This window comes from Vigna unguiculata, chromosome 3 (genome assembly GCF_004118075.2).
Source record: "Vigna unguiculata cultivar IT97K-499-35 chromosome 3, ASM411807v1, whole genome shotgun sequence".
Classification (NCBI taxonomy): domain Eukaryota; kingdom Viridiplantae; phylum Streptophyta; class Magnoliopsida; order Fabales; family Fabaceae; genus Vigna; species Vigna unguiculata.
Window position 1 is genome coordinate 15889865 of NC_040281.1, and position 22950 is coordinate 15912814.

Below are 22950 nucleotides of genomic sequence, written 5' to 3' on the forward strand. Positions count from 1 at the left end.
ACAAAAAAAGCTAAAGAAAAATTAATATATATATATATATATATATATATATATATATATATATAATTTTCGTAATCGATGGATTTAAATCCGGTGATTTTTTATCTGAATTTCGAAATCAAATAACTTTCTGAACATGCTTTTTTGTTTTTTCGAAATCCATTTTAAAGTGCAGTCTAGATACAAGTTAAAAAGTTATTTTGGAATTTATGAAAATTTTGAGTGGAAAGAAATCCTTCGGGGAGGAAAAAGAAGTGCCCCAACTCTATTCGTGAGAAGGTTTATCATTAATATTGGAGAAAGGGTTTAAAGCTTTCTTCCTGTATCACGTTTAAGGCACATATGTCAATCCTACGAAAAGTAATATAATGGAAACAAAATCCACTACGAAAATTTGCTTTGCTATCTATGAAGAACTACGATTTCATTTTATTATTTTTACTTTCCGTTCAAAACAACGATATAGGTTAGAGTATATAGCTAATCCGTTGTTATACCTAAATAATTAAAGGGAAAATAAAACAAGTTACTATATTTATTTCTCAATTCTTTAAAACTTCCTTCATCATAGACAAACATTTTTAACTTTACCAATCATACTTCTCTTCCTTCACCAATCAAAATTAAACTACACTTAACAAACACTTAAAATCTGATACTCAGACTCAAATATAAACTTTGGAGGTAAGTAAATCCACACATTTCATAAAAACCAATATATAATCTTCATAGGCAGTAGCCAAGATAACGGATAAAACCGTAAAGAAAATTCTCAAAAGTTGATAGATAACAAAATTATCGAAAGGTAAAACAAAAATCCTTGTGCCCACAAAAGAAGCTGTGAATTCTACTAAGCGACTTCTCTCTTGTATCTGCAAGAAAGAATTCCATGTACAATAAGGGGAATGTAATATACATTAATAGAAAACAAGCATATAAGTAGTACTAATTGCACAAAAATTTCATGAACAAACCGGAAACCAGACATCCACATGGATAACTTTTACGAGGATTCATCTTCCATATTCATAATCAAATAATGAATAATAACATCAGAAAATTAAAATACCATAAGCCAGACAACTTTCTAAAATTACATAAAACATCACTATAAACTAAGAATATAGGACTTCTACAAATCTATGTAAATAAAGCAATTCATGATCTTTTGATAGCATTCCAAACAATAGACCCTGTCTACCACAAATCCTTGTCGAATATTGCACCATAAAACGAGCAGATATACAAAACCACAAATGTATATTACATCTATCATTTTGTATTGCAATATAGGTTATTCACTTTGCTATCATGTGAGTACAAATATTGTTATATAACTTGAAAAACAAGAGAACAAGTCAAGCAACGATGTACAACAAATCCATAATTATTATGTATGTCAAGAACCACATCTGAGATTTAAAGGTGAAGTCCACCCCATAACCATGAAAATATAATACGAATGTTTCCAAATATCAAGCAAAAAGACAAATGACAACCTAATTACCTCAGATGTTACTTGGATACATGAACACTCTAACCCGTGCTCCCTGCAATGCATCAAAATCTCAAAAACTTCAAATACCAGTAAAATAAGTGACTTGATAAAAGCAATGTTGTCAGATAATTACCATTGATCTGGGAGGAAGGTTTGACTTGAATTTAGCACGAACAACACCACTGTTACCGTGAGGCCTTGTAACCTTACCCCAAATGCAACGGTAGTGGCTTCCATTCTTCTTCACCTTAGCCTTGTAAATATAGGCCATTCTCTTGCCAGCATACCATCCTACTTCTTCTTTGGTGTTCACTCCCTCAATTTGGATCAAGGATGTGTTGGGATACTGGTTTGACTTGGACCTAAAAGATATTTTCAAGTGTAAGGCAACTAATAAGGCAACGGCAAAGCAAGATGAAAATAAAACTAACAAGACAAGAAGCATTTACCTTTTGTATCCAAGGACTGTACCCCTCACATAGAGCCTAAAACAAAAGGAAAAAAGTAGTGGTGTTAATTTCAACTAAAAGTGTAGTAATTGAGGAATGGATGAATAGGGAAATAAATATATACGGCAGCAAATAACATCTGAATCAATACAAAAAAAAAAAAAACAGTATTCAAATCATTTTATCTTGCTCCCGGTAAAAAATAACCAACTGGTCACCAAATTAATCTTTAGATATTTACATATCATACATATTTATGTGTAACTATCCATAAAACCCGTTAAATATGTAGCAGCAACTACATTCCAATTCTAACAACCATCAATAACTCAAAAACCCTTCAACTTCCAAGAACCCTAGTGGGTAAAATAACAAATCAACAATGCAGACAATGAAGTAAAACAAGTACATCAAGTTTCAGAAACCGGATAATTCGATATTGTGATTGGAGTTTCAAAAGAAAAAGAAAAAATTAAGTGAATTTGAGATTGTGATCGGAGTTTCAAAAGAAAAAGAAAAAATTAAGTGTTGAAGAGAGAAGGTAAAATTTAGCAATGGGCAAAATCTAAAGCTTGTGTGAGTGAAAGAAGGAATACCTGACCCGCTCTCCTTGGCGTCCCTTCACCATCTTCGCAGCTGCAGCTGACCCACGACACAAACAGCGATACTGCTGTGGACGTAACCCTGAAACTCTGCAAAATTGGGTTTTGATTTAGGCCCAATAAGAACTGTTTATAGCCCTGCTCCTTCTAGCCCGTATTAACCGAGGGGCTTCTCCCTGCAACTCCAAATAGTTGCCCAAACCCATTTCTTTTGTACGCTCCTAATATCAGACTCTCACCACCTGTGGGATCTACACAACTCACGCACACTTATCACACACAATTCACGCTGCACCCCTAATTCTCACACACCTCACCCTAATTTTCACTACACACAATACCCTCCAACATCTAATCCTGAAACACATTTCACGCACCATTCACCTCTCTTAAATCGCTAACCATCACCATTCACTTAATTCACCCTGACACTCACCTCACTCAGACGCTGCACTCCGTCACACACTAATTCACTCACGCACACACTCACCTAATTAAAACACACACACGTCACGCACTACTTCACTCACACACGCTGCACTCCGTCACACACAACTCTGCACACAGAAAAAAAAAAAAAAGGGCCCAGGCCCACGAGAAAGAGAGAAGAAACTCACGGAAGAACCCTAAAAAGGCTCTCTTCTCTAAAAAAGAAAAGGAGAGAATATTATCCTCTCTCGTTAGCGATTCAAGAAGTTCGTCATTGAACACTCGTCTTTGGCCACTATCTTCTTGTTTTCATACTAGGTTAGAACTACTTGAGTTGTGTGGTGTTGATTCGGAAGACGCACTATCTTTGGTTGTTCTCGTGGTTTTGTTGTTCGGTTAGAGAGATTCTCTAAATATTAGTTCCTACTGTGTTTCAAATTGTTTGCAACGAAATGCTAGGTTTCATCAGTACTAATGTTAATGAGTGGCTTAATTTCTTTTAAGTTTAAGATTATTGTTCCGTGATTTCATTAAATATTTAATTTATTTATTGTATTTCTAATATACATAACAGCATCAAACGAAAGCTAGAAAAATAAAAAAATAAAAATGAAATGAAAAAATAAAAGGAAGATATAATATATATATATATATATATATATATATATATATATATATATATGTATATGTAATGTTTAGTAAAAGGAGAAAGAGAGGGAAATACGTACGCCACGTAGTTGCCACGCGAGGCGACCGAACTGCGACGTGGACGAGCGGAGCTACGGTGTCGAAGGTGATGAAGCTCAAACTTGAGATCACGACATAGGTCAGCGTTCGATTAGGATGGGTTTTCGATTTGGGATTTGGGCTTTGATCTCTGCTTACAATTGGATTTTCGATTTGGGTCGTTGGGGTTTTAGTTTGGGCTTAAAATCCGAATGCCAGCGACATGTTTAAATGTCATTTCATCCCGTTTTTCGAACTCGGTGACTCGGTCTCAAACTCGCGAGTCTGATACGAGTCAGCGAGTTAACTCCGAGTTTAAAAAATAACGAGTTTATATGCGAGTTAACTCGTCAACAGTGTCATGACTCGCTCGTACGGGTTTACGAGTCAACCCGCGAGTTCGATAACCTTATTTAACCCTTTGAAAATGGTGAGATGGGTGAAACGGTTCGGGCCAGATTAGCCTTCGGCCATGGGCTACCCGTTTTCCTCACTATTTTGTCTTATTTTGTTTCTGATTCCGATGCACTTAAACTGTTCGAACAAACTCACCACCGATCCTTCACTTTTCCAAACATGAGTCTTGGTCTTTCGTCCTTTACAAGCTGCTAATGCTAAAGTTTTGATGACAACACTGTAAAAAAGCTATTTTCTGAGTTTAAGTTGTGCCTACACTATATGTTGTAGCCACAAGCATTATGGTTATGGACAATGCATCAGTTCGCAGTTTTCTTCAGGTTCTCCCCCCTGTTGAGTTTGCCTGCGTCTATGGATCATCTCTTCATCCTTCCAACCGCGACAAGGTCGTCTTTTCTTGAACCCATAATTTTCCTTTTTTGCTTGTTGATCCTCTTCTTTGTTATGGGCCTCTTTTTTATTACTCTCCCTTTAATTGTTGTTTTAATATTTGTTCTCTGTTATGTGATTTTGGGTTTCTAGACTACCATGACAGATTATATTATAGGTGTGGCTGACCCCAAACAGTGGCATTCTGAGGTACTGATATGTGATTATGACTAATGATGTGTTATGTATTTGTGTTGAGTTGCTTAATATTGTTTGATTGCCCCACTGATATCTTTTGTTTTTCCTTTTATTGTTCATGAAATTGCATCAATCAAGAATCTTAAATTGAATAAGCATCACTATGCGTCCTGGATGGTGCACCTTGGTGGGGAGAGGCTGGTACTTGATCAAATTTAGTTTCATTTTCCTTTTGTTTTTGGCCTCTCGTATCTGGCTTGGGATTTTTCAGATGGCGATCTTATCTCATGCTATATCTTGATGTGACATATAAGATTACGGGAGTTGCTGATAAAATTGGTATGGGAGTACATTTCAACCCTTTTGTCTGTTGGAATGGAAAGGTATCGATAGCCTCTAACCAAGACTCAGTGGTGTAGTGTGTGATTAAGACCTTTAGTTCAGTTCCTGCAAACTCATCTTCTAGAGAAATTATTTCAGATTTCTGGGATTTTTTTTTTATTTTTTTATTTCTCTATTAACATATTTTTTGGCCTATTTGTTAAATCAAGATTAACTTTTTCACGAATTCCTTGTCTCTTTAAGCAAATTTATGCAGCTATTCAAGTATGGTGTTGTTCGAATGCATGACTTACTTCAAGATGTACACTATTGGGAGAAATTCTACTTGTGTGGTCGGTTACAGAAACCAGTATGTTATACGCTTTTTTATCCTCTTCGTGTCTAGAATCGTTTGATTCTTGAATTCCTTGTGCTCTAAGCTTATTTTCTTAAAAGATTCTTAATTTTCTTGTATGAAATATTCTATAAGTATGAGAACTGTAGATATTATATATATATATGGCATTTATGCTAATTTATATTTTATCATGTTTAATTAGCGAGATTTGAAGTAGAATAACAAGTACTTGTAAGCTTTATCATTTACATATTATTTGCAGACTACTGTTGCGAGTGTAGGTAGATCTAAACACACTGAACTCCAGTGACAGAGGGGAAAAAATCTAGGCATTGGCATTGCAGAGTAGGGGAGGGAGTAGAAGGTGGTTGTGGTAAAAAAGAAGAAAAAGAACCTTTAGTTCTCAGAATCTCAGTATCATTCAGATAGGAAAAATAATAAATTAAAGAAATTATGTGCCCGGACTAGCTTTATAAATTAGCAAAAAGAGACTATGCCATTATTGGATGTTTATACGTGGTGATAAAATTGTAGGTGAATATAGATTTTAAATACTAAAACGACTAAGTCTATGCCCTGTATCCTATACCAAGAGAACTCCTTTATTGTATACTTGTATGCATATATTAAGAAGTGGACTTTTAAAGCTAACTCAACCTCACAAAACCAATTTGTAACATGAGGTTTGTACCTATTTATATATTCTAAACTAACCTTATTACTAGTAAATTATGTGGAACTTTCAACATACCCCTCTCATGCTGAGACATACATATCTCGTGCATGGAATTAAACAATAATGGATGATCCAATAACGGTTCGATAGCGGGTGGAACAATATGTCCAACAAATAACATCTTTCTAATACTATGTTAAGAAGTGGTCTTTACACCTAACTCAACTCCACAAAATCGGTTTGTAAAGCGAGGTTTGTACCCACTTATATCCTCTAAACTGGTCTTATCGCTAGTCAATGTAAGACTTCTAACACATACAATATGAAATAACGAAATATACAAAAATTCATGTAACAATGCTCTAGCTCTAGCTTCACATATCTATCTCATAATTTGCCTATCCTCAATTTACTTGATAAATTCAATCCATGATTGGTTACCTATGTTTATGAATGTGTTTCATTCAGGTTCACGTTGTTGTTGATAATTTAGATGTTAACAGCACCAATTCTGTTAACTTGAGAGCTGCAGTATCTGCTGCTCTTCTCCTGCTTCCATCAGAATTCACAGAGGTATACTTTTTTCTTATTAAATTATTTACTTTGAGAGTTGGACAACGGAATTGATTTAACCATCCCCCTGCAGGCAGATCTGTATGCCAAAGTATGTAGCCTCTCATCCACGGGGGATGTACGCATGTTATTCGCTGAGGATAAAAACAAGGTATTCCTTGGTTGTTACTAGAGTAGGACGTGGTATGGAAATGTTAATGTCTTTAAAGATATTTAAATTCCCATTATTACTTTTGATACTATCCCATGTAGGAACTTGTGTCAACAGGGGTTATATCTCAGTTTGGTCACGCTCGTGGTTTAGAAATTGCTGCTTTTCTGAATTATAAGTTGTCTGTTTTTTGTTTCTTATAGTGCAAATGTGAAACATTGGATAGTTGTCCTTTCACTTATATCTCTGCCCATCCTTGACAGTCAAGATGGATTTTCATCAATATGATTAGCACTATCTACTTAAATTATGAATATATTTTTGCTGAATCAGCACATAATCTTTCCTTCCTCTTATTTCTTTAGTTCTCTTAGGGACTGGCAGATCCTGGTTTGAAAACTGTTTGCGATTGTGGCATCTTTTTTTGTGAAGGAAGCTGAATTTTGAGAAAATATGGATCATGTTGCCGTATGTTTTACTGAGGTTCCTTTTGTTCACAATCTGCCTAGGTGAAGAAGATAGTTTCTGGGCAGTTTGATCTATTCCACTCAATGTATAAGCCATTTCTTGAAGAATATGAGGCTAAAAAGTTATTGAGACTTTCATCAACTGCCAATAATCAAATACATATCTCTCAGGTCTTTATTATGTCGTATTGATTTTTGGAAGTGTTAATTATATAATTATTATGTATCCTGAATGATAGTTCTCCCATTTTCTTCCCATGAATTTGAAGGAATTTAGCTTTGTTGTGCCAAAAACTCTATGCTAAATTGTTACCTCTTGAAAATTATATCTTACATGCAAAGCTGTATTGATAATTGACCATTTTACTGCCTTGAACCGGGAATTGGTTCATTTCCCTTGAAATTTTTATTACAAAATATGTAAAGCATGTATTCTGTAATGCATGAACATGTGATTGTTTCGGTCTGTGTCTATCTTGTTATTTGGTGCTACTTGATGTCATGAGACGCATTTTTCTTTCTTGCATGCATCTTTTTTCTTTAGTTTCTGTGGAGGAGAAATATAAACGATGTTTTACTGTTATTTTGTACCTTTCATCTTCTTCTACATATTCTAATTTTAACCTATGGGTTCTATTTGATTGTTGAAGACATTCTTGAGGTTTATATCTTGTAGAAACAGTATAGCTTTCTTTGCTGTTCTAGAAAATTATCACTTTATATATATTTCATCACATTTATTGGTAAGGTATGACAATCTTGGTCGTCGTTTACTAAATGGAAAAGCTTCTTCCCAATGTTATTCAAAATACCTTGCAAAAGCAGGCAAGTTATGTAAAATGAATATTGGAGTTTACATACTAAGTAAAGAAATTTCCTTACTCTCCTAAAACAGGATTTTGACTTATCAGTTGATTCTTCTCTGGTTTCTGCACTTCCTCCATCAATCAGAAACCAAATCAGAATGAAAGGAGTGAAAGAAAAATTATGGGAAACTGGTATGCTTTTGATATTATTAGACTTATTTCTGAATTATTGCTTTAGTTCCTAACTGCTAATATTGTTTAGGTCCAAATCACAGAAAGGGGGAAGGGGGGATTTTACAAGATAACCACTTAATAGTGATGTGTGTCAAATTGTGAAAAAAGGGTATTATGATTTCAGGAAGAGCCATAAATGATACTCAAAGTAGCTTAAGAGAAGAAGCTGCTAATTCCTTACAGAGAATTCTGAGGCGTAGAGTAATGGTTTCAAGTGCAAGGCAGGCTGTATCTGGTCTTCTAGCTGTTGGTGCGATAAATGCAAGCAGGTACCTTACTAAAAAAGTTAGCAAAGCCTGGAAATCATGGAGATGATTTTTGATGTATTCATAGTCATAGAGATGAGATTTTCTTGCTGACCTTGGAAAGTTTACATATTTAGATTGGTGACCATTTTCAGTTCTCATTTCATCCTTTCCTATTCCCTCATCTTGGAGGTAACATTTCCTTAATTCTCTTGAGAAGCACATATACTTGGCAACAGGTATGGGCAGGGTGTTTGATTTGTCAATACATTTTGTAGTTAAATTTAGCTGTGCTTTGTTAGGCAAGTGGAGTTGTCAGCCATAATACCAACAACCTGAATGAATTTTATCTTGTGATTTTCACATTTGAAATACAAGGTGACTTCATTCTCTCTTCATGTTCTTGGCGTATGTTACAGATAATAGTTTGTAACATAATTCATTCTCACTAGATAATAGTTTGTAACATAATTCATTCTCACTAGATAATAGTTTGTAACATAATTCATTCTCACTTTACCAAGCTTGTATATCTTTTTGTCAATAGTCTAAAATCCATTTGGTCGGTTAACAAAAAATTGTTCCTCAAGTAATTTAGAAAGCCTTACTTCACACTAAAATGAAAAATCTTCCAATCCATTTTTGCAGTTAAGGTTATTCACAACCTTATATTATTATGTCTAGCCACTAGAGCTATCATACGACTGTAATCTACTCCATGTTGTTGAAGGTGTATCCTTTAGCCACCAATTTAGCTTTGAGTTTGTTTACAAATCCATGAGTGTAGTTTGAAGAAAATGAAAAACAACTCTCTAAAGTTCCTAGAGTTACATATAATGAATTTAAAAATGCTTTAGAACGTGATCCGGGTAAACGTTCTCAAACTTGGCAATATCTACCAAATCAAATTGATGAGGTACGAAGGACTTATCTAAAATGGGGTCCATATCAAATGCATCTAGAAAACTATCCGTTGTCTAGTAAAGATGATTATCCAAGAAGATATCAACACACATGGTTTAGCTTATTTCCTTCATGGTTAGAGTATTCGGTATTTGCTATTAAAAGATGTTGCATATTGTTTATCATACTATCTTTTTAGTAAAAAGCCAAGAGGACGACCTGACTCAAATGTTTCTATGTTTTTATTGTTACATTGAAGTCTAATTGACATTGAGTTGATTGTCATCAACATGTTTTATCTTTTTTTGAGTATTTTTTTATAGGTTTTAAAAGTTTTTATAGCAAAGACTATGATAATCTATATTGCAAGAGATATTACAACAAACTTCATTTATGATTCAATTATTCAAGTTTTTAAAAGTTATCTATAATAACTTTTGTTGTTTTTAATATATGATTGTTGATAATAAACTTTATGTTACACTTATATATATATATATATATATATATATATATATATATATATATATATATTATTATATTATTATATTATTATATTTTTTTGGATTCTATTATCATATGTGTTTGTTTTTAATAGAAAAAATAATGTGAGGAAATAATGTTTTTTTAATATAAAAAAATAATTTATGTATAAAAAATATAATTTGGCCCTCTAAAATATTGGTCCTAAGTTCTGCCACTCTATACGTAACAACTACCTTACTATGAAGTTATTTTGGCAAAACCATTGCACTAATTTTCTTAAATAGAGTTAACCATCTTGTCTTCCGTTACTTTTTTATAATGGTTTTTTGTAGTTACTTGTTACAACTATTTGTTATATGCCAAATATGATATTTAATTTTATGAAGGACACGATAATTACTTCCTATTGAATCACGACAAACCTTCGTCTAAACAACCTGTTCTAAGGATCAGATTTTACATGATTTAGCCAAATTTCAGATAGCCATTATATGATTTTACAGTTGGTCTTTCATTAAAAGAATTCTTACATTCTCGAATCACTAGAACAAACTTTCTAAATACTTTTAAATAGTATTTCTGAAACAAAATTTATGAAATAAAATTTTTAAAATATAATTTCTAAAATATAATTTCGAAATTTATGAAATGTATTTTAGAATAAAATTTTCAGAATAAGATTTTAAAAAAAAAAACTTTTCCAAACTCATAATACGTTTTTGAATATAATACGTTTTGGAATGAATTTTCTAAAAAAAACTATATGAATTGTATTGTTAAAAGAGCTTTCTAAAATATAAAATATGTTCTGGAAATATTTTTTTCAAAATACTTTTTTTTCTCTCTTCTTCCTTTGCATCGTTATCTCACCTTTCTTCTTCTTCTACAACAGCTGTAATGATGATGGTGGAGACCGCAATGCCCGTGGTTTGGTATAGTTATATTAGATTACTTTTTTCATATTGTAGAAGTGCAGATAGTAATTATGAGAGTGCAGTAACCAATAGCCTAGACCTAATTATAATTTTGTGGGCCTTACTCCTTTTTAGCCCATATTAATTGGTTTTGTATTTAAGGACACAACTAAAAATATTGTATTTATATTTATATTATATATAATATGTATTTTCTAGAAAATATATTTATATTTATGAATTTTTTATTTATAATTATATATATATATATATATATAAAGATTTCATTTTTTTTCCAAATTTACTTATTTATTCTTTATACTTTATAATATAATTATTTATTTACTTTTTAAAGGCTAATAATTATTTTTACATATTTTTATTAAAAATATTTTAACAGTTTTTTTTATTTATTAATAATTATTGTATTTTTTTCTCCATTTATTTTTACTTTATTTTTAATAAATATAAATTTATTTTGTATGTATATTAACTTAGTGTATTGAATAAAATTTTATAATAAAATATTAGTCTAAATGAATTTGATTTTTCAAAAGATTAAATTTAAATAAATCAGATCATAAATTATAAGTTTAAAATAATTAATATTTTAAAATAAATTAAATTTTATAAATTTAAAATGAAAAAAGATGTATTTAATTATATTTTTAATATTTTTAATTAATATTATTTATAATAATTATATTTTAAATACATAATTTTAGAAAATATTTAAATAAAAATTAATAACAACGAACTCAAGACATAGAAAGAAAATGTTATGATGGTACTCGTCAAAATGTTCATTATTCAGATACATATCGTATTTTAATTTTTTATAATTACAAAATTATGATATTACATTTTCAATGTTATTTCATATGTTAATTATATAATAATTTTAATAATATTGATTTTACTTCTATTTAACTTTTAAACCTTATGTTGAAAAGTACTTTTACTAGATACTGTTCCAGTTTTAAAAGTACTATCAAGAAAAAGAAGATATTTTGAATTAAAAACCAAACTTATGATTTAAATCAATGTTTTAATAAGTTAAAGGGGAAATTTTAATAACACATTTTTTATTTAAATCAATATTTTGAAATAAATAAATTTATTCTCACTTCTTTAACAATGATTTTGTTATGTGATGACAGAAATACGAGAATAGAAAAAAAAAAGTGTTTATAAAAGATGAACAACAAAACAAATGGATAAAAAATAATTATAATAATTTAAAAAATATATAAAAGTAGAAATACTATTTTAAAGTACTCTTCGCTTGTCTTGTATTAATTTGATTAGGTGAAAAATACAAGTAAATTGTTTGAATTATAATTTTAATTTTTTTTCACGCTTCAACATCTTTTACATGTGATTAAACTCTTTTTTAAAATATACTTAAAATTAGGCATGAGCATCAATTAGGGTTGGGTTGGATTTTGGTCTAATAATTCCGATTTAGTTCAATCCAGATCTAATATTTTTGAATTCACAGTCGATCTTTTAACTTCTCGGATTAGTCGCGTTTGAATTATTTAATTTATGGTTTGAAGTAAATGGATGCGGGTTATCCAAATGTTAAAGGAAAAAAGAAGTGAGTTCGAAGAAGATGAATCAGAGGTTACAATTACAATTCGTAGATTTCTTTTCAAAATGGAGGAAACAATCTCAAAACAAGCAACAACAACAACATTTCCCATTACCAACGAGAACTCAAGGAAAGCAACATCGCCTCTAATCGAAAGCAAGGCTCAAGGATCACCAAGTAACATGTGAGAAAGTTGGGGGAAGAGAAGAAAAGGGTTGCGACAACAGAAAATTAGGTTAAGCAAATTTTTTTGATTTTATATATGGTCATTCGGATCAAGTCAAATATCCGCAAATTTAAATTTTAATATTTATATCCAACCGTTAAAACTCGTTTTTATCCGAATTTCATGATATAGTATGATTCAAATCATTTAAAACCGAGTGAACAACCATTTTTTTGTTAGGCGAGTTAAGATGAGTCCACGTTATTTCCTCAGCCCTACTTAAAACTTAGATTAAATTACTCTTTTGATCCTTCTATTTGTCATGAAATTTCAGTTTCGTCCTCAAATTTTTCGTTGTCTTAATTTGGTCCTCATTTTCTTAAAAAGGACTCAATTTGGTCCTCACGGTTAACTTTAACAAGACGGTGTTAAAGTCAATACCACGTGTCAATTTCTAGTTTTTTTGAAATTTTTTAATATTTTTTTTAATTTTATTTTTAATTTTTTTAATTTTTTACATGTATCACTTCACAATTGTGCCACGTGTCAAAAATTAACAATTTTGACATTATAGTGACACGTGTAAAAAGTTAAAAAAATAAAACAAAATCAAAAAATTAAAAAAAAAACAGAAATTGACACGTGGCATTGACTCTAACATCGTCTGGTCAAACTAACGGTGAGACCAAATTGAGTCATTTTTAAGAAAATGAGGACCAAATTGAGACAACGAAAAACTTGAGGACCAAACTGAAATTTCATGACAAATAGAGGGACCAAAAGAGTAATTTAACCTAAAATTTATAATTATTTTCTGAACATGTTCCTTGATTTGAAAATAATAAAATTTGAAAGAGATTTATTATTAGAGAAATCCATCTTCAACTTCAGAAAAACACAAGGGGTGGACAAAAAAATTCAATTTTATTGATCCTACCCACTTTTGTTGTGATCTAATTCATTAAGATTTATTGTATTAAAAAATTTAATCCATTTAAAATTTATTTTGGTAGATATGAATTTCAATTTGATCTACATTTTATATATTTTGGATTGGATATCCATTTTCTAAATTTAGATTTTCAAATATGGACAATCCCAAAAATCCAATCCAAATTTTCAATTAGAATTTTTAGTTGGGTTAGGCCAAATTTGGCAGTATTTAGCCGAGTCGGCTTTGACCGAAATTTGGCCAAATCGACTATATCCCAAATTTGGTCATTTTCAGCCAAGTTAGTCCCGGACAAAATTTTGCCCTTTCGGCTAAGTTGATCGTGACCGAAATTTGGTTGTATTCAACTGAATCGACTCTGACCAAAACTCGATCGAATTTAGTCGAGTTGTCCTTGACCAAAATTTGGTCGAGTCGACCTGAGCCCAAATTTAGCCGTATTCGACCGCGTCAAACCCAGACAAAATTGTGCCGTATTCAGTTGAGTCGATTGAGACTGAAATTTTGTCGTATTCAGTCAAGGCGGTCGGACGAAATTTGTTCATATTCAACCGGATCGACCCCTATCGATGAATTTAATTGAGTCAACCCCGATCAAATTTTGACTAAGTAGGCCTTGGCCGAAATGTGACTATTTTTTGTCGAGTCAGCTGTGGCCAAAATTTGGTCGTATAAGGCGAAATCAGCCTTGACCGAAATTCAGCTGAATCCAATCAAGTTGATTTCGACCGAAATTTTTCGAAATTGGTCCTGACCCAAAATTGGTCGCATTCGATCAAGTCATCCCTAACTGAAATTTGGTCGTATGCGGCCAAATTATATCGAGTCGGTCTTGATCGAAATTTATACATACTCGACCCCAGCCAAAAGTCGACCGAATTCGACAAAGTTGGCCTTGACCAAAATTTGGTTGAGTCGTCCACGATCACAACCACGATCGAAAGTCAACTGAGTTTGTCCCATGCTGAAATTGAGCCTAGTTGGCCCGACAAAAAATCTGTCAAAGTCGATGATTTCGATCCTAAGGACACAAGTTTTATAAAATTCAATTTAAATTTCTTTTATGAAAATCAATTCTGAATTTTGAACCTAAATATTTGGATCTAGATTTAAATCTTGATCCAAATATTTGGATTTAGATTTAAAAAAGATCCAAACTTGTTATGCTGAAAAAATGAATTTGAATCAAAAATGTATTCTAATTATTTGAATCAAAATAATATGGATTGAATCATTAAAAATCCAGTTCATGATCATCCCCGAAAAACACTAAATAAAGTAAAAATATGAATTCTCAAATAAAGCTAAATAAAATTTATTTAGAGAATAAATAAATAAAAGTAAAATATATAAAACATGTATCTTAAAATTGATTTTTTAAGTAAAAGTACGAATTTCATGAGTTTTTGTTTTTTCAATTCTTTACGTAAAACTGAGTATGCTTATTAAAATTGTCAAAGTGATTTGCTAAAGCAATTTATGTTGTTACTGCAATACATTTTTTTTAATATTTGTTACTTCTAATAAAATTTAACTAAATAATAAAAATAAGTTTAATTATGTTTTTTTTCTAATTTTGTTTTAAAATCTCAATTTAGTTCTTTTTTTAAAGTTTCAATTAGATTTCCAATTTTATTTAAATGTATCAAAAATGATTTTTTGTGGTAAACGTGGTGATTGCTGAGATAGATTTGTATTATGGATACGTGTCAATTAGATACGAAATGTATTGTAAAAATCTTTAATTTTTGGCAGGAATACATGTAATATGCTTGTGGTTTAATTATTATTTTTTTTAAAGAGTACAGGTGAAGACCTTTTCTTGGAGCAGTGGCAGGAGGGTTTGGCGGAGAGCGCGACTTCATGACACTTCTTCCTGTGGGAGGAGGAGTGAGGGGGTTTGGGGATGGAGGAAGGGAGGAAATGACCGATCTTGCCATCGGAGACGTTGACGCCGTTGGTGACAGAGGATAAAAAGGAAGAGGAGGTGGTGGTGGTTGTGGAGAGAGTGACATTTTTGTCTTTGTTGCAGGGCTTGGAGTTGACAATGGTGGGTTTAATGAAATCCAAAGTAAAGCCTTTGGTTTGAGGTTGAGGTTGTGATGTTGGGTGTGGTTGCGGTGGGGCTTGGGGTTTGGGTTGGGGCGGTGCACTGTGGAAACGGGCGTGTTCAGTGCGGTTGAGAATGTTAATGACTTGTTTGAACATGAAAACTGTGAAGTCAGTGATTTCGGAGCAGTCAAAGTTGTTGTTGTTGTTAGAAGAAAAAGAAGAAGAATTGCAGGCAGTGGTAGAAAGGAGGTGAATGAGATGCTCCATGCTTTTCAAACCAGCGGAAGCAGCTCCTTGTATTGCTAATTGTTCCTCCATCCTTGATGATGTACAATTTTACATCCGCAAATCCACTGATCATGACCAAAGACGAAACTTTAGATTTAACATTGCAATTACCATTAACCTCTCTGTAATTCCAATCAAATTTTGAATAAGAGGAATCAACAATACCCCCAATATGATTTATGAACATAAATCCTAATTTCATTTTTTTAATATTTACTAATATTTTTGATTCTTTGTCACGTCATTAATAACCTTCAAGTTAATGGTCTTTATCATTGTTTCAATACTGTCAAACTATATTAAGTCACTGTTGATTAAACGGCGTTTACCATAACTTAAAAAAAAGGCACTTGTGATACATTTAAACAGAATTAAAAACTTAATTGAAACTTTAAAAAAAAGAGTGACAAAATTAAAATTTTGGAGAACATGGAGACCAAAACATAATTAAACCTACAGAATATATTAAAAATTATGTTAAACCTAAACCCAGAGAGTAGCGTTTATTGTGGGGGAAATTGTGAAGTGAGAAAGAAAAGCACACGAAGCGTGAAGGAAGGGAAACAGAATCAACGATGGCGAGAAACTGGTTGTTTCGATCTTTGGCTCTTCGACATGCGATAAAGAATAGTGTTCGGCCGATCTTCTCCAGCGCTCACCACCGCTTTCTCTCACTCCCATCCAAACCCGCTCTCTTTGCCACCGCAATTGCCTCCTCCCAGCTCTCTCTCCTCCCATCCTTCCGCCACTCCCGCTCCCTCTCCTCCGTAGCAGGTCTATCTCTCACACACACGCGCACGTTCTGCATTGCTTGATTTTTATATGCGAACGAAAGTAATCGCATTATTTTACTTGCTGCGCTGTGTGCTTTGTTTACCTTTGCATTAACCTCTATTCCTGAATTCGCTTCCTACTGATACAATTTCCACTTGATGAAAACGAGTTTGTATATTTAATTGTTTTAACTTTATTTTATTGCATCATAACGAACTCTATTGGTGAATTATTTTCAGGTTCTTCTGATGTTGTACTTGTTAATTCAGAGGAAGAGTTCAACAACATCCTCACCAAAGTCCAAGGTATGTGTATGTTTTGATGCTATTTTCTAATAGAAGTTTGTTATTCCATCATTTTGCAAATAGGTTCTTGTACAGGTCTGCAAATATACTTTATTCTTCTTCTGTTTTTTTTTTTTTTCGTAAGTGGATGAATCAATAGAGAACTGAATTTTTCTTTCTGGTGAAATTCTGTTCAATAGATAACTCGTTGCACGCCATCTTCTATTTCACTGCGGTTTGGTGCGGACCTTGTAAGTTGCGGTGTTCCTTTCTTATGTAGACTTAGATATTTCCAATGAATTGTAATTATTTTACTGTGCTGTTTATTCTTGGTGATGCATGTGTGTGACCATTACAAAAGAACAATGAGGATGCGATCACATAATTTGAATTTGAAGGAGTATTTGGTGTATGTATGATACTAATTAATAAATTATGCTCCACGTGTATGTGAGACGCCAACTCTTTCTGAAACTCTAAAGAGTATATGTTTTGTGATGTACCTAAACTTACAAATCAGTTTTGTGCCCTTGTTTGAGTTGAGCAATTCATCTTTTGGCGGATAGAAAAAATTATGTGGATGGTGCATGCCATAAATTATTAATTTTCGGCAAAGTCGTGGTGTTTATGATTTTATTGTTTGTATATATATATATATATATATTTTTTTTTTTTCTTAATGTCTGTATTCTATAGAAAAATTATCACTGTTTTCGTGGTGTATACTTCTGTTTAGGCAGGTTTATTTCTCCTATAGTTGGGGAGCTCAGTAAGAAGTATCCTCATGTGACAACATATAAGATTGACATTGATCAGGTATGGAGTATATTAATTGGTGTGATCTCTGTTTTCGAATTATGAGCCAAACTGCAATTTTTTTTTTCCTTTTTTTAATCTTAGATTGATTTTTCAGTAAGATGTACCGCACAGTTGAAAATAGCTTAAGATTCATATTCTGCGTGAGTCTAATTATATTTTTTTATAAAATATGAATGTAGTAGGACACATAAGTATGCATGTCTATTTATGTTGTAGTCACTGACTTGCTATCCATTTGTTGTTAATATATAAAAAAAATAAAAATCACAAGTTCAAGACATGCTTACTAAGATACATGAAAAGTGATATGATAACATACAGACGTAAACGCTTCCAAGGCCTCACATGATCAAATTTACATGCCTTGTAATTTTCATTTTGTTGCTACTCTTACGAAGTAATTTAGGTCTAACTCAACTTTACAAAATCAACTTGTAAAGTGAAGATTGCCTTCATTTATAAACTTGATTTTTTCCCAATACACCTCATATCCAACATTAACGGGCTTGTTACGTGGATAAGATGGTAAGGGACCCTTTTAATGGATCTAGTGTAGACTATGATACCATCTTATAATGTGGTTTAGATTTAATTTAATCCTATAAAATTAACTTGCAAGTTGAGGATTGCTTTCGTTTATATATTGTATTTCGACACTATCCATAGTCAGTATGAGACTTGGGTTTGGATATTTGGTGGTTTCTCCCTTTTTCATTACTTTTTTGCATGTTAAACTTAAAAGTATGTTTTGCATAATTTTAATGATTTATGGCATCAAGAAGTTTCCATGTATCAAGGTGCTTAGACATTCACTTTCACTTTTCCCAGGAAGCAATTCAAGGAACATTGAGCAAATTGCAGATTACATCTGTGGTAATTTATTTGACATTGTTTTAGAAATTTGTGTTCAAATACTGCTTGTGGTGATAAAACCTTTTTCCTGCACATGTATACAATAAAATCTGGTTGTAGATTGTGAATCAAATTAGGCAATCATCGACAATTTGAAACTTCTCCCTCTGTTTATTTATCTGTTTTTATTAATGCGTGCCTCTTTTTGTTCGTTTCTCTCTTTCTATTATTGCTTAGATAAATTTTAATGTATTTGGTAAGCATCTTTGTCAGTGGATTATTATTTCATTAATGAAGTGGTGAAATCCTAATGGGAGGGGTGAATTGAACTATCACCAATTTTCAAAAATAGGATAACTAATTATTATTGAATTGATTGATCAAGATCACAACATATCAATTTAAAGCAAGATTAACGATACAAGATATACGAGTAGTATAATATGCTGTATAATAAGAAAAAAAAGAGAGACTCAAGATTTGTGGTGGTTTACTCTATCACAAGAGCTACATCTAGTTACCTAATCACCCTGATTTGACCAATCTAATATATTTTCAAGTTTCACAAGATCCTCTTAAGAAAACTAGAAAATACAATACACACAGAAGTAGATCTTGAACTATACAAGATCTCTACCGACACTTATGAAACCCTTTCACAAACAACACTCTTGACAACCCTAGTTAAGATGAATATACCGTAAAAATTACAGAAAAGGAACAAGATCACTTGGACAAAGATACAACAAAATAGAGAAGAAAAGATATAAGGGTTATTACAATGTGAACTTCTTAAACCAAGGATTTGAACCAAAGATTAAAGCAAGAAGGATCCAAAAAGTGTTTTTAATCTCAGGTTAGAGTCGCTCTTAGTTGGCAAAGTGTTTAATTTTATAAAATAATGGTTTTAATTTCATATCATATATGGTTTTGAAATTAGAGAGATATAAAGATTATGGTAATTGATAGTTTTAATCGATTAAAACAGAGCTTTGAAATAAGCTCTTGAAGTTTTAATTGGTTAAAACGATATTTTTAATATGTTAAAATCACTTTTAAGTGGGTTGAATAGATCAAAGCAGAACAGTAAAAGCAAGACTTGAGATATAAGTGATTTTAATCTATGTAAAGCTCGTTTTAAGTGATTATAATTGATTAAGTCGTTATTTGAAGCGATTCAAATGTTATTTCTTGCTTTTCCCACAAATCTAAGAACGTTTTATTGGATTAAAACACATTTTAAGATATTAAAACAAAACTAAAAACCACGAAAGGGCTTCAAAACACTTTCAAAGGCTTTTCCAACTTAACAAATGATCAAGTTAAAGGAAGCACATATGACACGATGAAATCCACAAAATAAAACCTAAACCTCAAGATCGAACATAAGATCAACATCTTCAACACTAGTGTCATCATCAACCTAGCATATTGTGGTTAGAAGCATCAAATTTTCAAGCTTGTAATCACCAAATCTTTAAAATTCAAGCTTTTATATCAAAAAGATGTGCCCTGTCAAACCCGGTCAACCAAATTACATTTTTATGGATTTGGTTGGGTTAGATTTTTGTTAGTGCTTCCAATTAACATTGGGTTAGGGAGTTTTAAACTGGATGAACCCGACCTAACCCAACTTTATAATAAAAATACTAATTGTCTGATAAATCTACTGTGTAAAACCAGTTTTATGTTTTATTATACGAATATTGTTGTATGAATACTAGGGATAAATATTTCTTCTCGAATATGCTATAACAAATAAATATCAATGTCGTAGTTGAATATTATCTATAATTTCTTGTCTTGGGACCCCATTCACTGAGTTGCAAATCATATTTATGAATATTATTTTATGATTACTATTTTGACTTTCCAGTATTTTTAGAATTACTGGTTATGTATATCTTATAAGTATCATCCTTAGCTTTTAAGAATTAAGAAATATTAAAATTACTTATTGAGGTATTTTTCTTTGTTAAGGGGTGATAAGGTTTTCTAATTACTTAATATGATAACCCATCTATACCCAAACCAATTATGGTTGGGATGGATTGAGTTAGGTTGAAAATTAGATCAAAATTCAATGCGAACTTAGGCCACTTACATATCTCTATTCTAAGACCTAGCTGTAATTTGTATACATGCTCAGTTGGGTAAGCTATGTTATCATTGTCAATTGACTTAAATATGCCTTATCAATTTAAATTTCCACTGATTTATCTGTCATTGAACAAGTGTACTACATTAGCGTTGTTTTTAATATCAATATGTAATATGAAGTCACTGAAGATTTTGGCAATTTCAGACTGTAACTCTGCGTGGCTTTTGTTGACATGAAATCCTTGACTTGTACTTTAAGATTTTAGCTCTTCCCTTACGTAAGAACTTTTTGTGGTACATTAATGGTGATTATGATTTGTTTCTTCTATGACTAAGGTGATTCTTCAGATTTTTACATGTACATAAAACAAACGCCATTTCTCAATTTTTTAATATTCAGTGGAGACAGTAGAATATGCTTTATCTCTGTCCTTGCAAACTTATCTTAAACGCTTCACTTCCTAAAGGTTATAACTTAGAACAATGTTTTTACCTTCTGCAGCCTACACTTCATTTCTTTCAGAATGGGAAAAAGGCCGATGTTCTTATAGGTGCTGATGTTGCACGATTGACCAATATCACTGAGAAACTCTTCAAGTAATCCTTCGGAGTTTGACTTTATGTTATGCTTTGTGAATATGAACATGCACTGGGAGACTGTTATTTCCCTCTGTCCACTAGGTTTTTTAAGTAACATTATGCTCTGTTCTGAATGTGATTATTGATCTATTGTATAATGTTACATATATTTGTTTTCTTTTTGTAATTATGCATTTAGGTATGGACAGATAACACTCATATTCGAACCTACTCCTTTACATACATATATGCTTGAGAAAAACATTCTTGTTTATGTATTTTCACCCACTTCATTTCCTGGGTTATCCCCCTGTCACCCTAAAGAAAAACATTCTGGTTGAATAAATTGGGATGCTTCTTTTTCGTCACTGGATTTTTGGGCAGTACAAGCTTTGATTGTCACATCGAATTTTGGGTAACTCAGCTTCCTCTGTTTCAGGAAGAACTGACTTTGATTGAGGAGAGAATGTTGCTGAATGGACGATGAAGTACAGAATGATTAATTGTAGCTGCTTAGAGACCAAGGCACCCCCTCCTTATAGTCTGGTTGGCATAGTATTGGAAGTGTAACCTACCTTCATCATTTGATTGTATTTTTAAAATTTCCATGTCAGAAAAGAGAGAATAAGCATATTTGTGTAGGTCTTATAGGGGAAGAATATTGAGAAGTTGGAGATTCTTAAAAATTTCGTCATTTTATATTAGACTTAATTGGTGTATAGTAGGAGTCGTAGTTTGCATGTTGTTTTTCATGGTTTCTGAGCTCCCTTTTTCTGAAGTGATAATTTTACATCATGTTTTGTTCTTTCCAAACAACCTTGTACGACTTTTGTGAAGTACAACGAGTTTCATATCAGGGGGCTTCAGATTGTCAAAGTCATCCGGCCTAAATGTCTTGTCTCTTCCAATATTCTACCGTTCTAGACTATTCCGTCCAAGGCCTATTTGGGTTAAAAGCTTTTGTACACTTTACAAACCAAGTTTCTTTAGGCTTGAACACCTCATGGGTTCATTCAACTGAACAAAAACTTCAAATTGTATTGAAGATTTTTAAATGAACAATAGTAGTTATATAATAATTTCTCAACTGCATAGATATATGAAATTAATATTAGCGAGAGAAAAACAAAGAATAAAAGAATGATTGCAATCAATACAATTTCAGGCGTTCACGGTCTTCGTTTCAATCTTCTTTGATGATGTCTTACACATGTACAAAACCTTTAATGTTGAATGAAGGTTGTGATTTAAAGCGCTGGGTGGATATACTAGACGTACCCCACACTTCTGTATCAACCGAATCAAGTGTAACTCTATATCGACTAAATCACTCAAAGAGTCTAGTCGGTGGAACCGGTGAACCATGCATGTTGGTTAGACGTGTGGGCAGAGGGCTCGTAGTACGCCCTTTTATTGATCCAGTCTTTTCTTCGCTCAGTAGTGAATTACCTACAAAAGAGGTAGGCTTGCACGCCCTATTTGAGACTACTAAGGCAGCTTATTTGAGTTGATTAAGGAGACTCTTTCATTATGGGAAGGGAAGAAGGGGCCTAAGCACGACAGATGTCGTACACTTGAGTGGCAAAGGAAAGGGAGATCATACGTGTTTTTTTAGGCCTGTTCAGACATATGGTTCACGCGGAAGATCAAGTTGGTGAGTCGTGTGAT

General features: G+C 32.3%; 4 protein-coding genes across 12 annotated transcripts; 2 read left to right on the forward strand and 2 right to left on the reverse strand.

Annotated features, from left to right (window-relative positions):
- Positions 1-677: 677 nt before the first annotated feature.
- On the reverse strand, positions 678-3813 carry LOC114177631 (60S ribosomal protein L35a-3). The gene is made up of 6 exons (XM_028063056.1): positions 3707-3813; positions 2544-2639; positions 1948-1983; positions 1632-1860; positions 1508-1550; positions 678-872 (listed from the first exon to the last, which is right to left on the reverse strand). Exons 2-5 carry the CDS (start codon positions 2573-2575, stop codon positions 1509-1511), a joined length of 339 nt encoding a protein of 112 aa, XP_027918857.1. The 5' UTR covers positions 2576-2639; positions 3707-3813; the 3' UTR covers positions 678-872; position 1508.
- On the forward strand, positions 3692-8917 carry LOC114177630 (phosphatidate cytidylyltransferase, mitochondrial-like). Of its 8 annotated transcripts, none has more exons than XM_028063048.1 (11): positions 3692-3804; positions 4392-4507; positions 4644-4700; positions 4827-4889; positions 5003-5071; positions 5287-5379; positions 6512-6616; positions 6690-6767; positions 7277-7405; positions 8130-8232; positions 8399-8917. In XM_028063048.1, exons 2-11 carry the CDS (start codon positions 4403-4405, stop codon positions 8587-8589), a joined length of 993 nt encoding a protein of 330 aa, XP_027918849.1. In that variant the 5' UTR covers positions 3692-3804; positions 4392-4402; the 3' UTR covers positions 8590-8917. The 8 variants fall into 8 exon arrangements, with proteins under 8 accessions (XP_027918849.1, XP_027918851.1, XP_027918854.1 ...); XM_028063050.1 differs by having other exon boundaries at positions 3703-3804; positions 4442-4507; XM_028063053.1 differs by lacking the exon at positions 3692-3804 and having other exon boundaries at positions 3945-4507; positions 4960-5071.
- A 6396-nt stretch (positions 8918-15313) lies between these two features.
- LOC114175084 (WRKY transcription factor WRKY51-like) lies at positions 15314-15904 on the reverse strand. The gene has a single exon (XM_028059841.1). It carries the CDS (start codon positions 15902-15904, stop codon positions 15314-15316), a length of 591 nt encoding a protein of 196 aa, XP_027915642.1.
- Positions 15905-16348: 444 nt separating this feature from the next.
- On the forward strand, positions 16349-22037 carry LOC114175752 (thioredoxin O1, mitochondrial). 2 transcript variants are annotated; one of them, XM_028060542.1, is made up of 7 exons: positions 16350-16648; positions 16888-16953; positions 17133-17183; positions 17669-17748; positions 18580-18624; positions 21206-21300; positions 21722-22037. In XM_028060542.1, the coding sequence occupies exons 1-7, from the start codon at positions 16450-16452 to the stop codon at positions 21729-21731; spliced, it is 546 nt and encodes a 181-aa protein (XP_027916343.1). In that variant the 5' UTR covers positions 16350-16449; the 3' UTR covers positions 21732-22037. The 2 variants fall into 2 exon arrangements, with proteins under 2 accessions (XP_027916344.1, XP_027916343.1); XM_028060543.1 differs by lacking the exon at positions 21722-22037 and having other exon boundaries at positions 16349-16648; positions 21206-21304.
- The last annotated feature ends 913 nt before the right edge of the window (positions 22038-22950 follow it).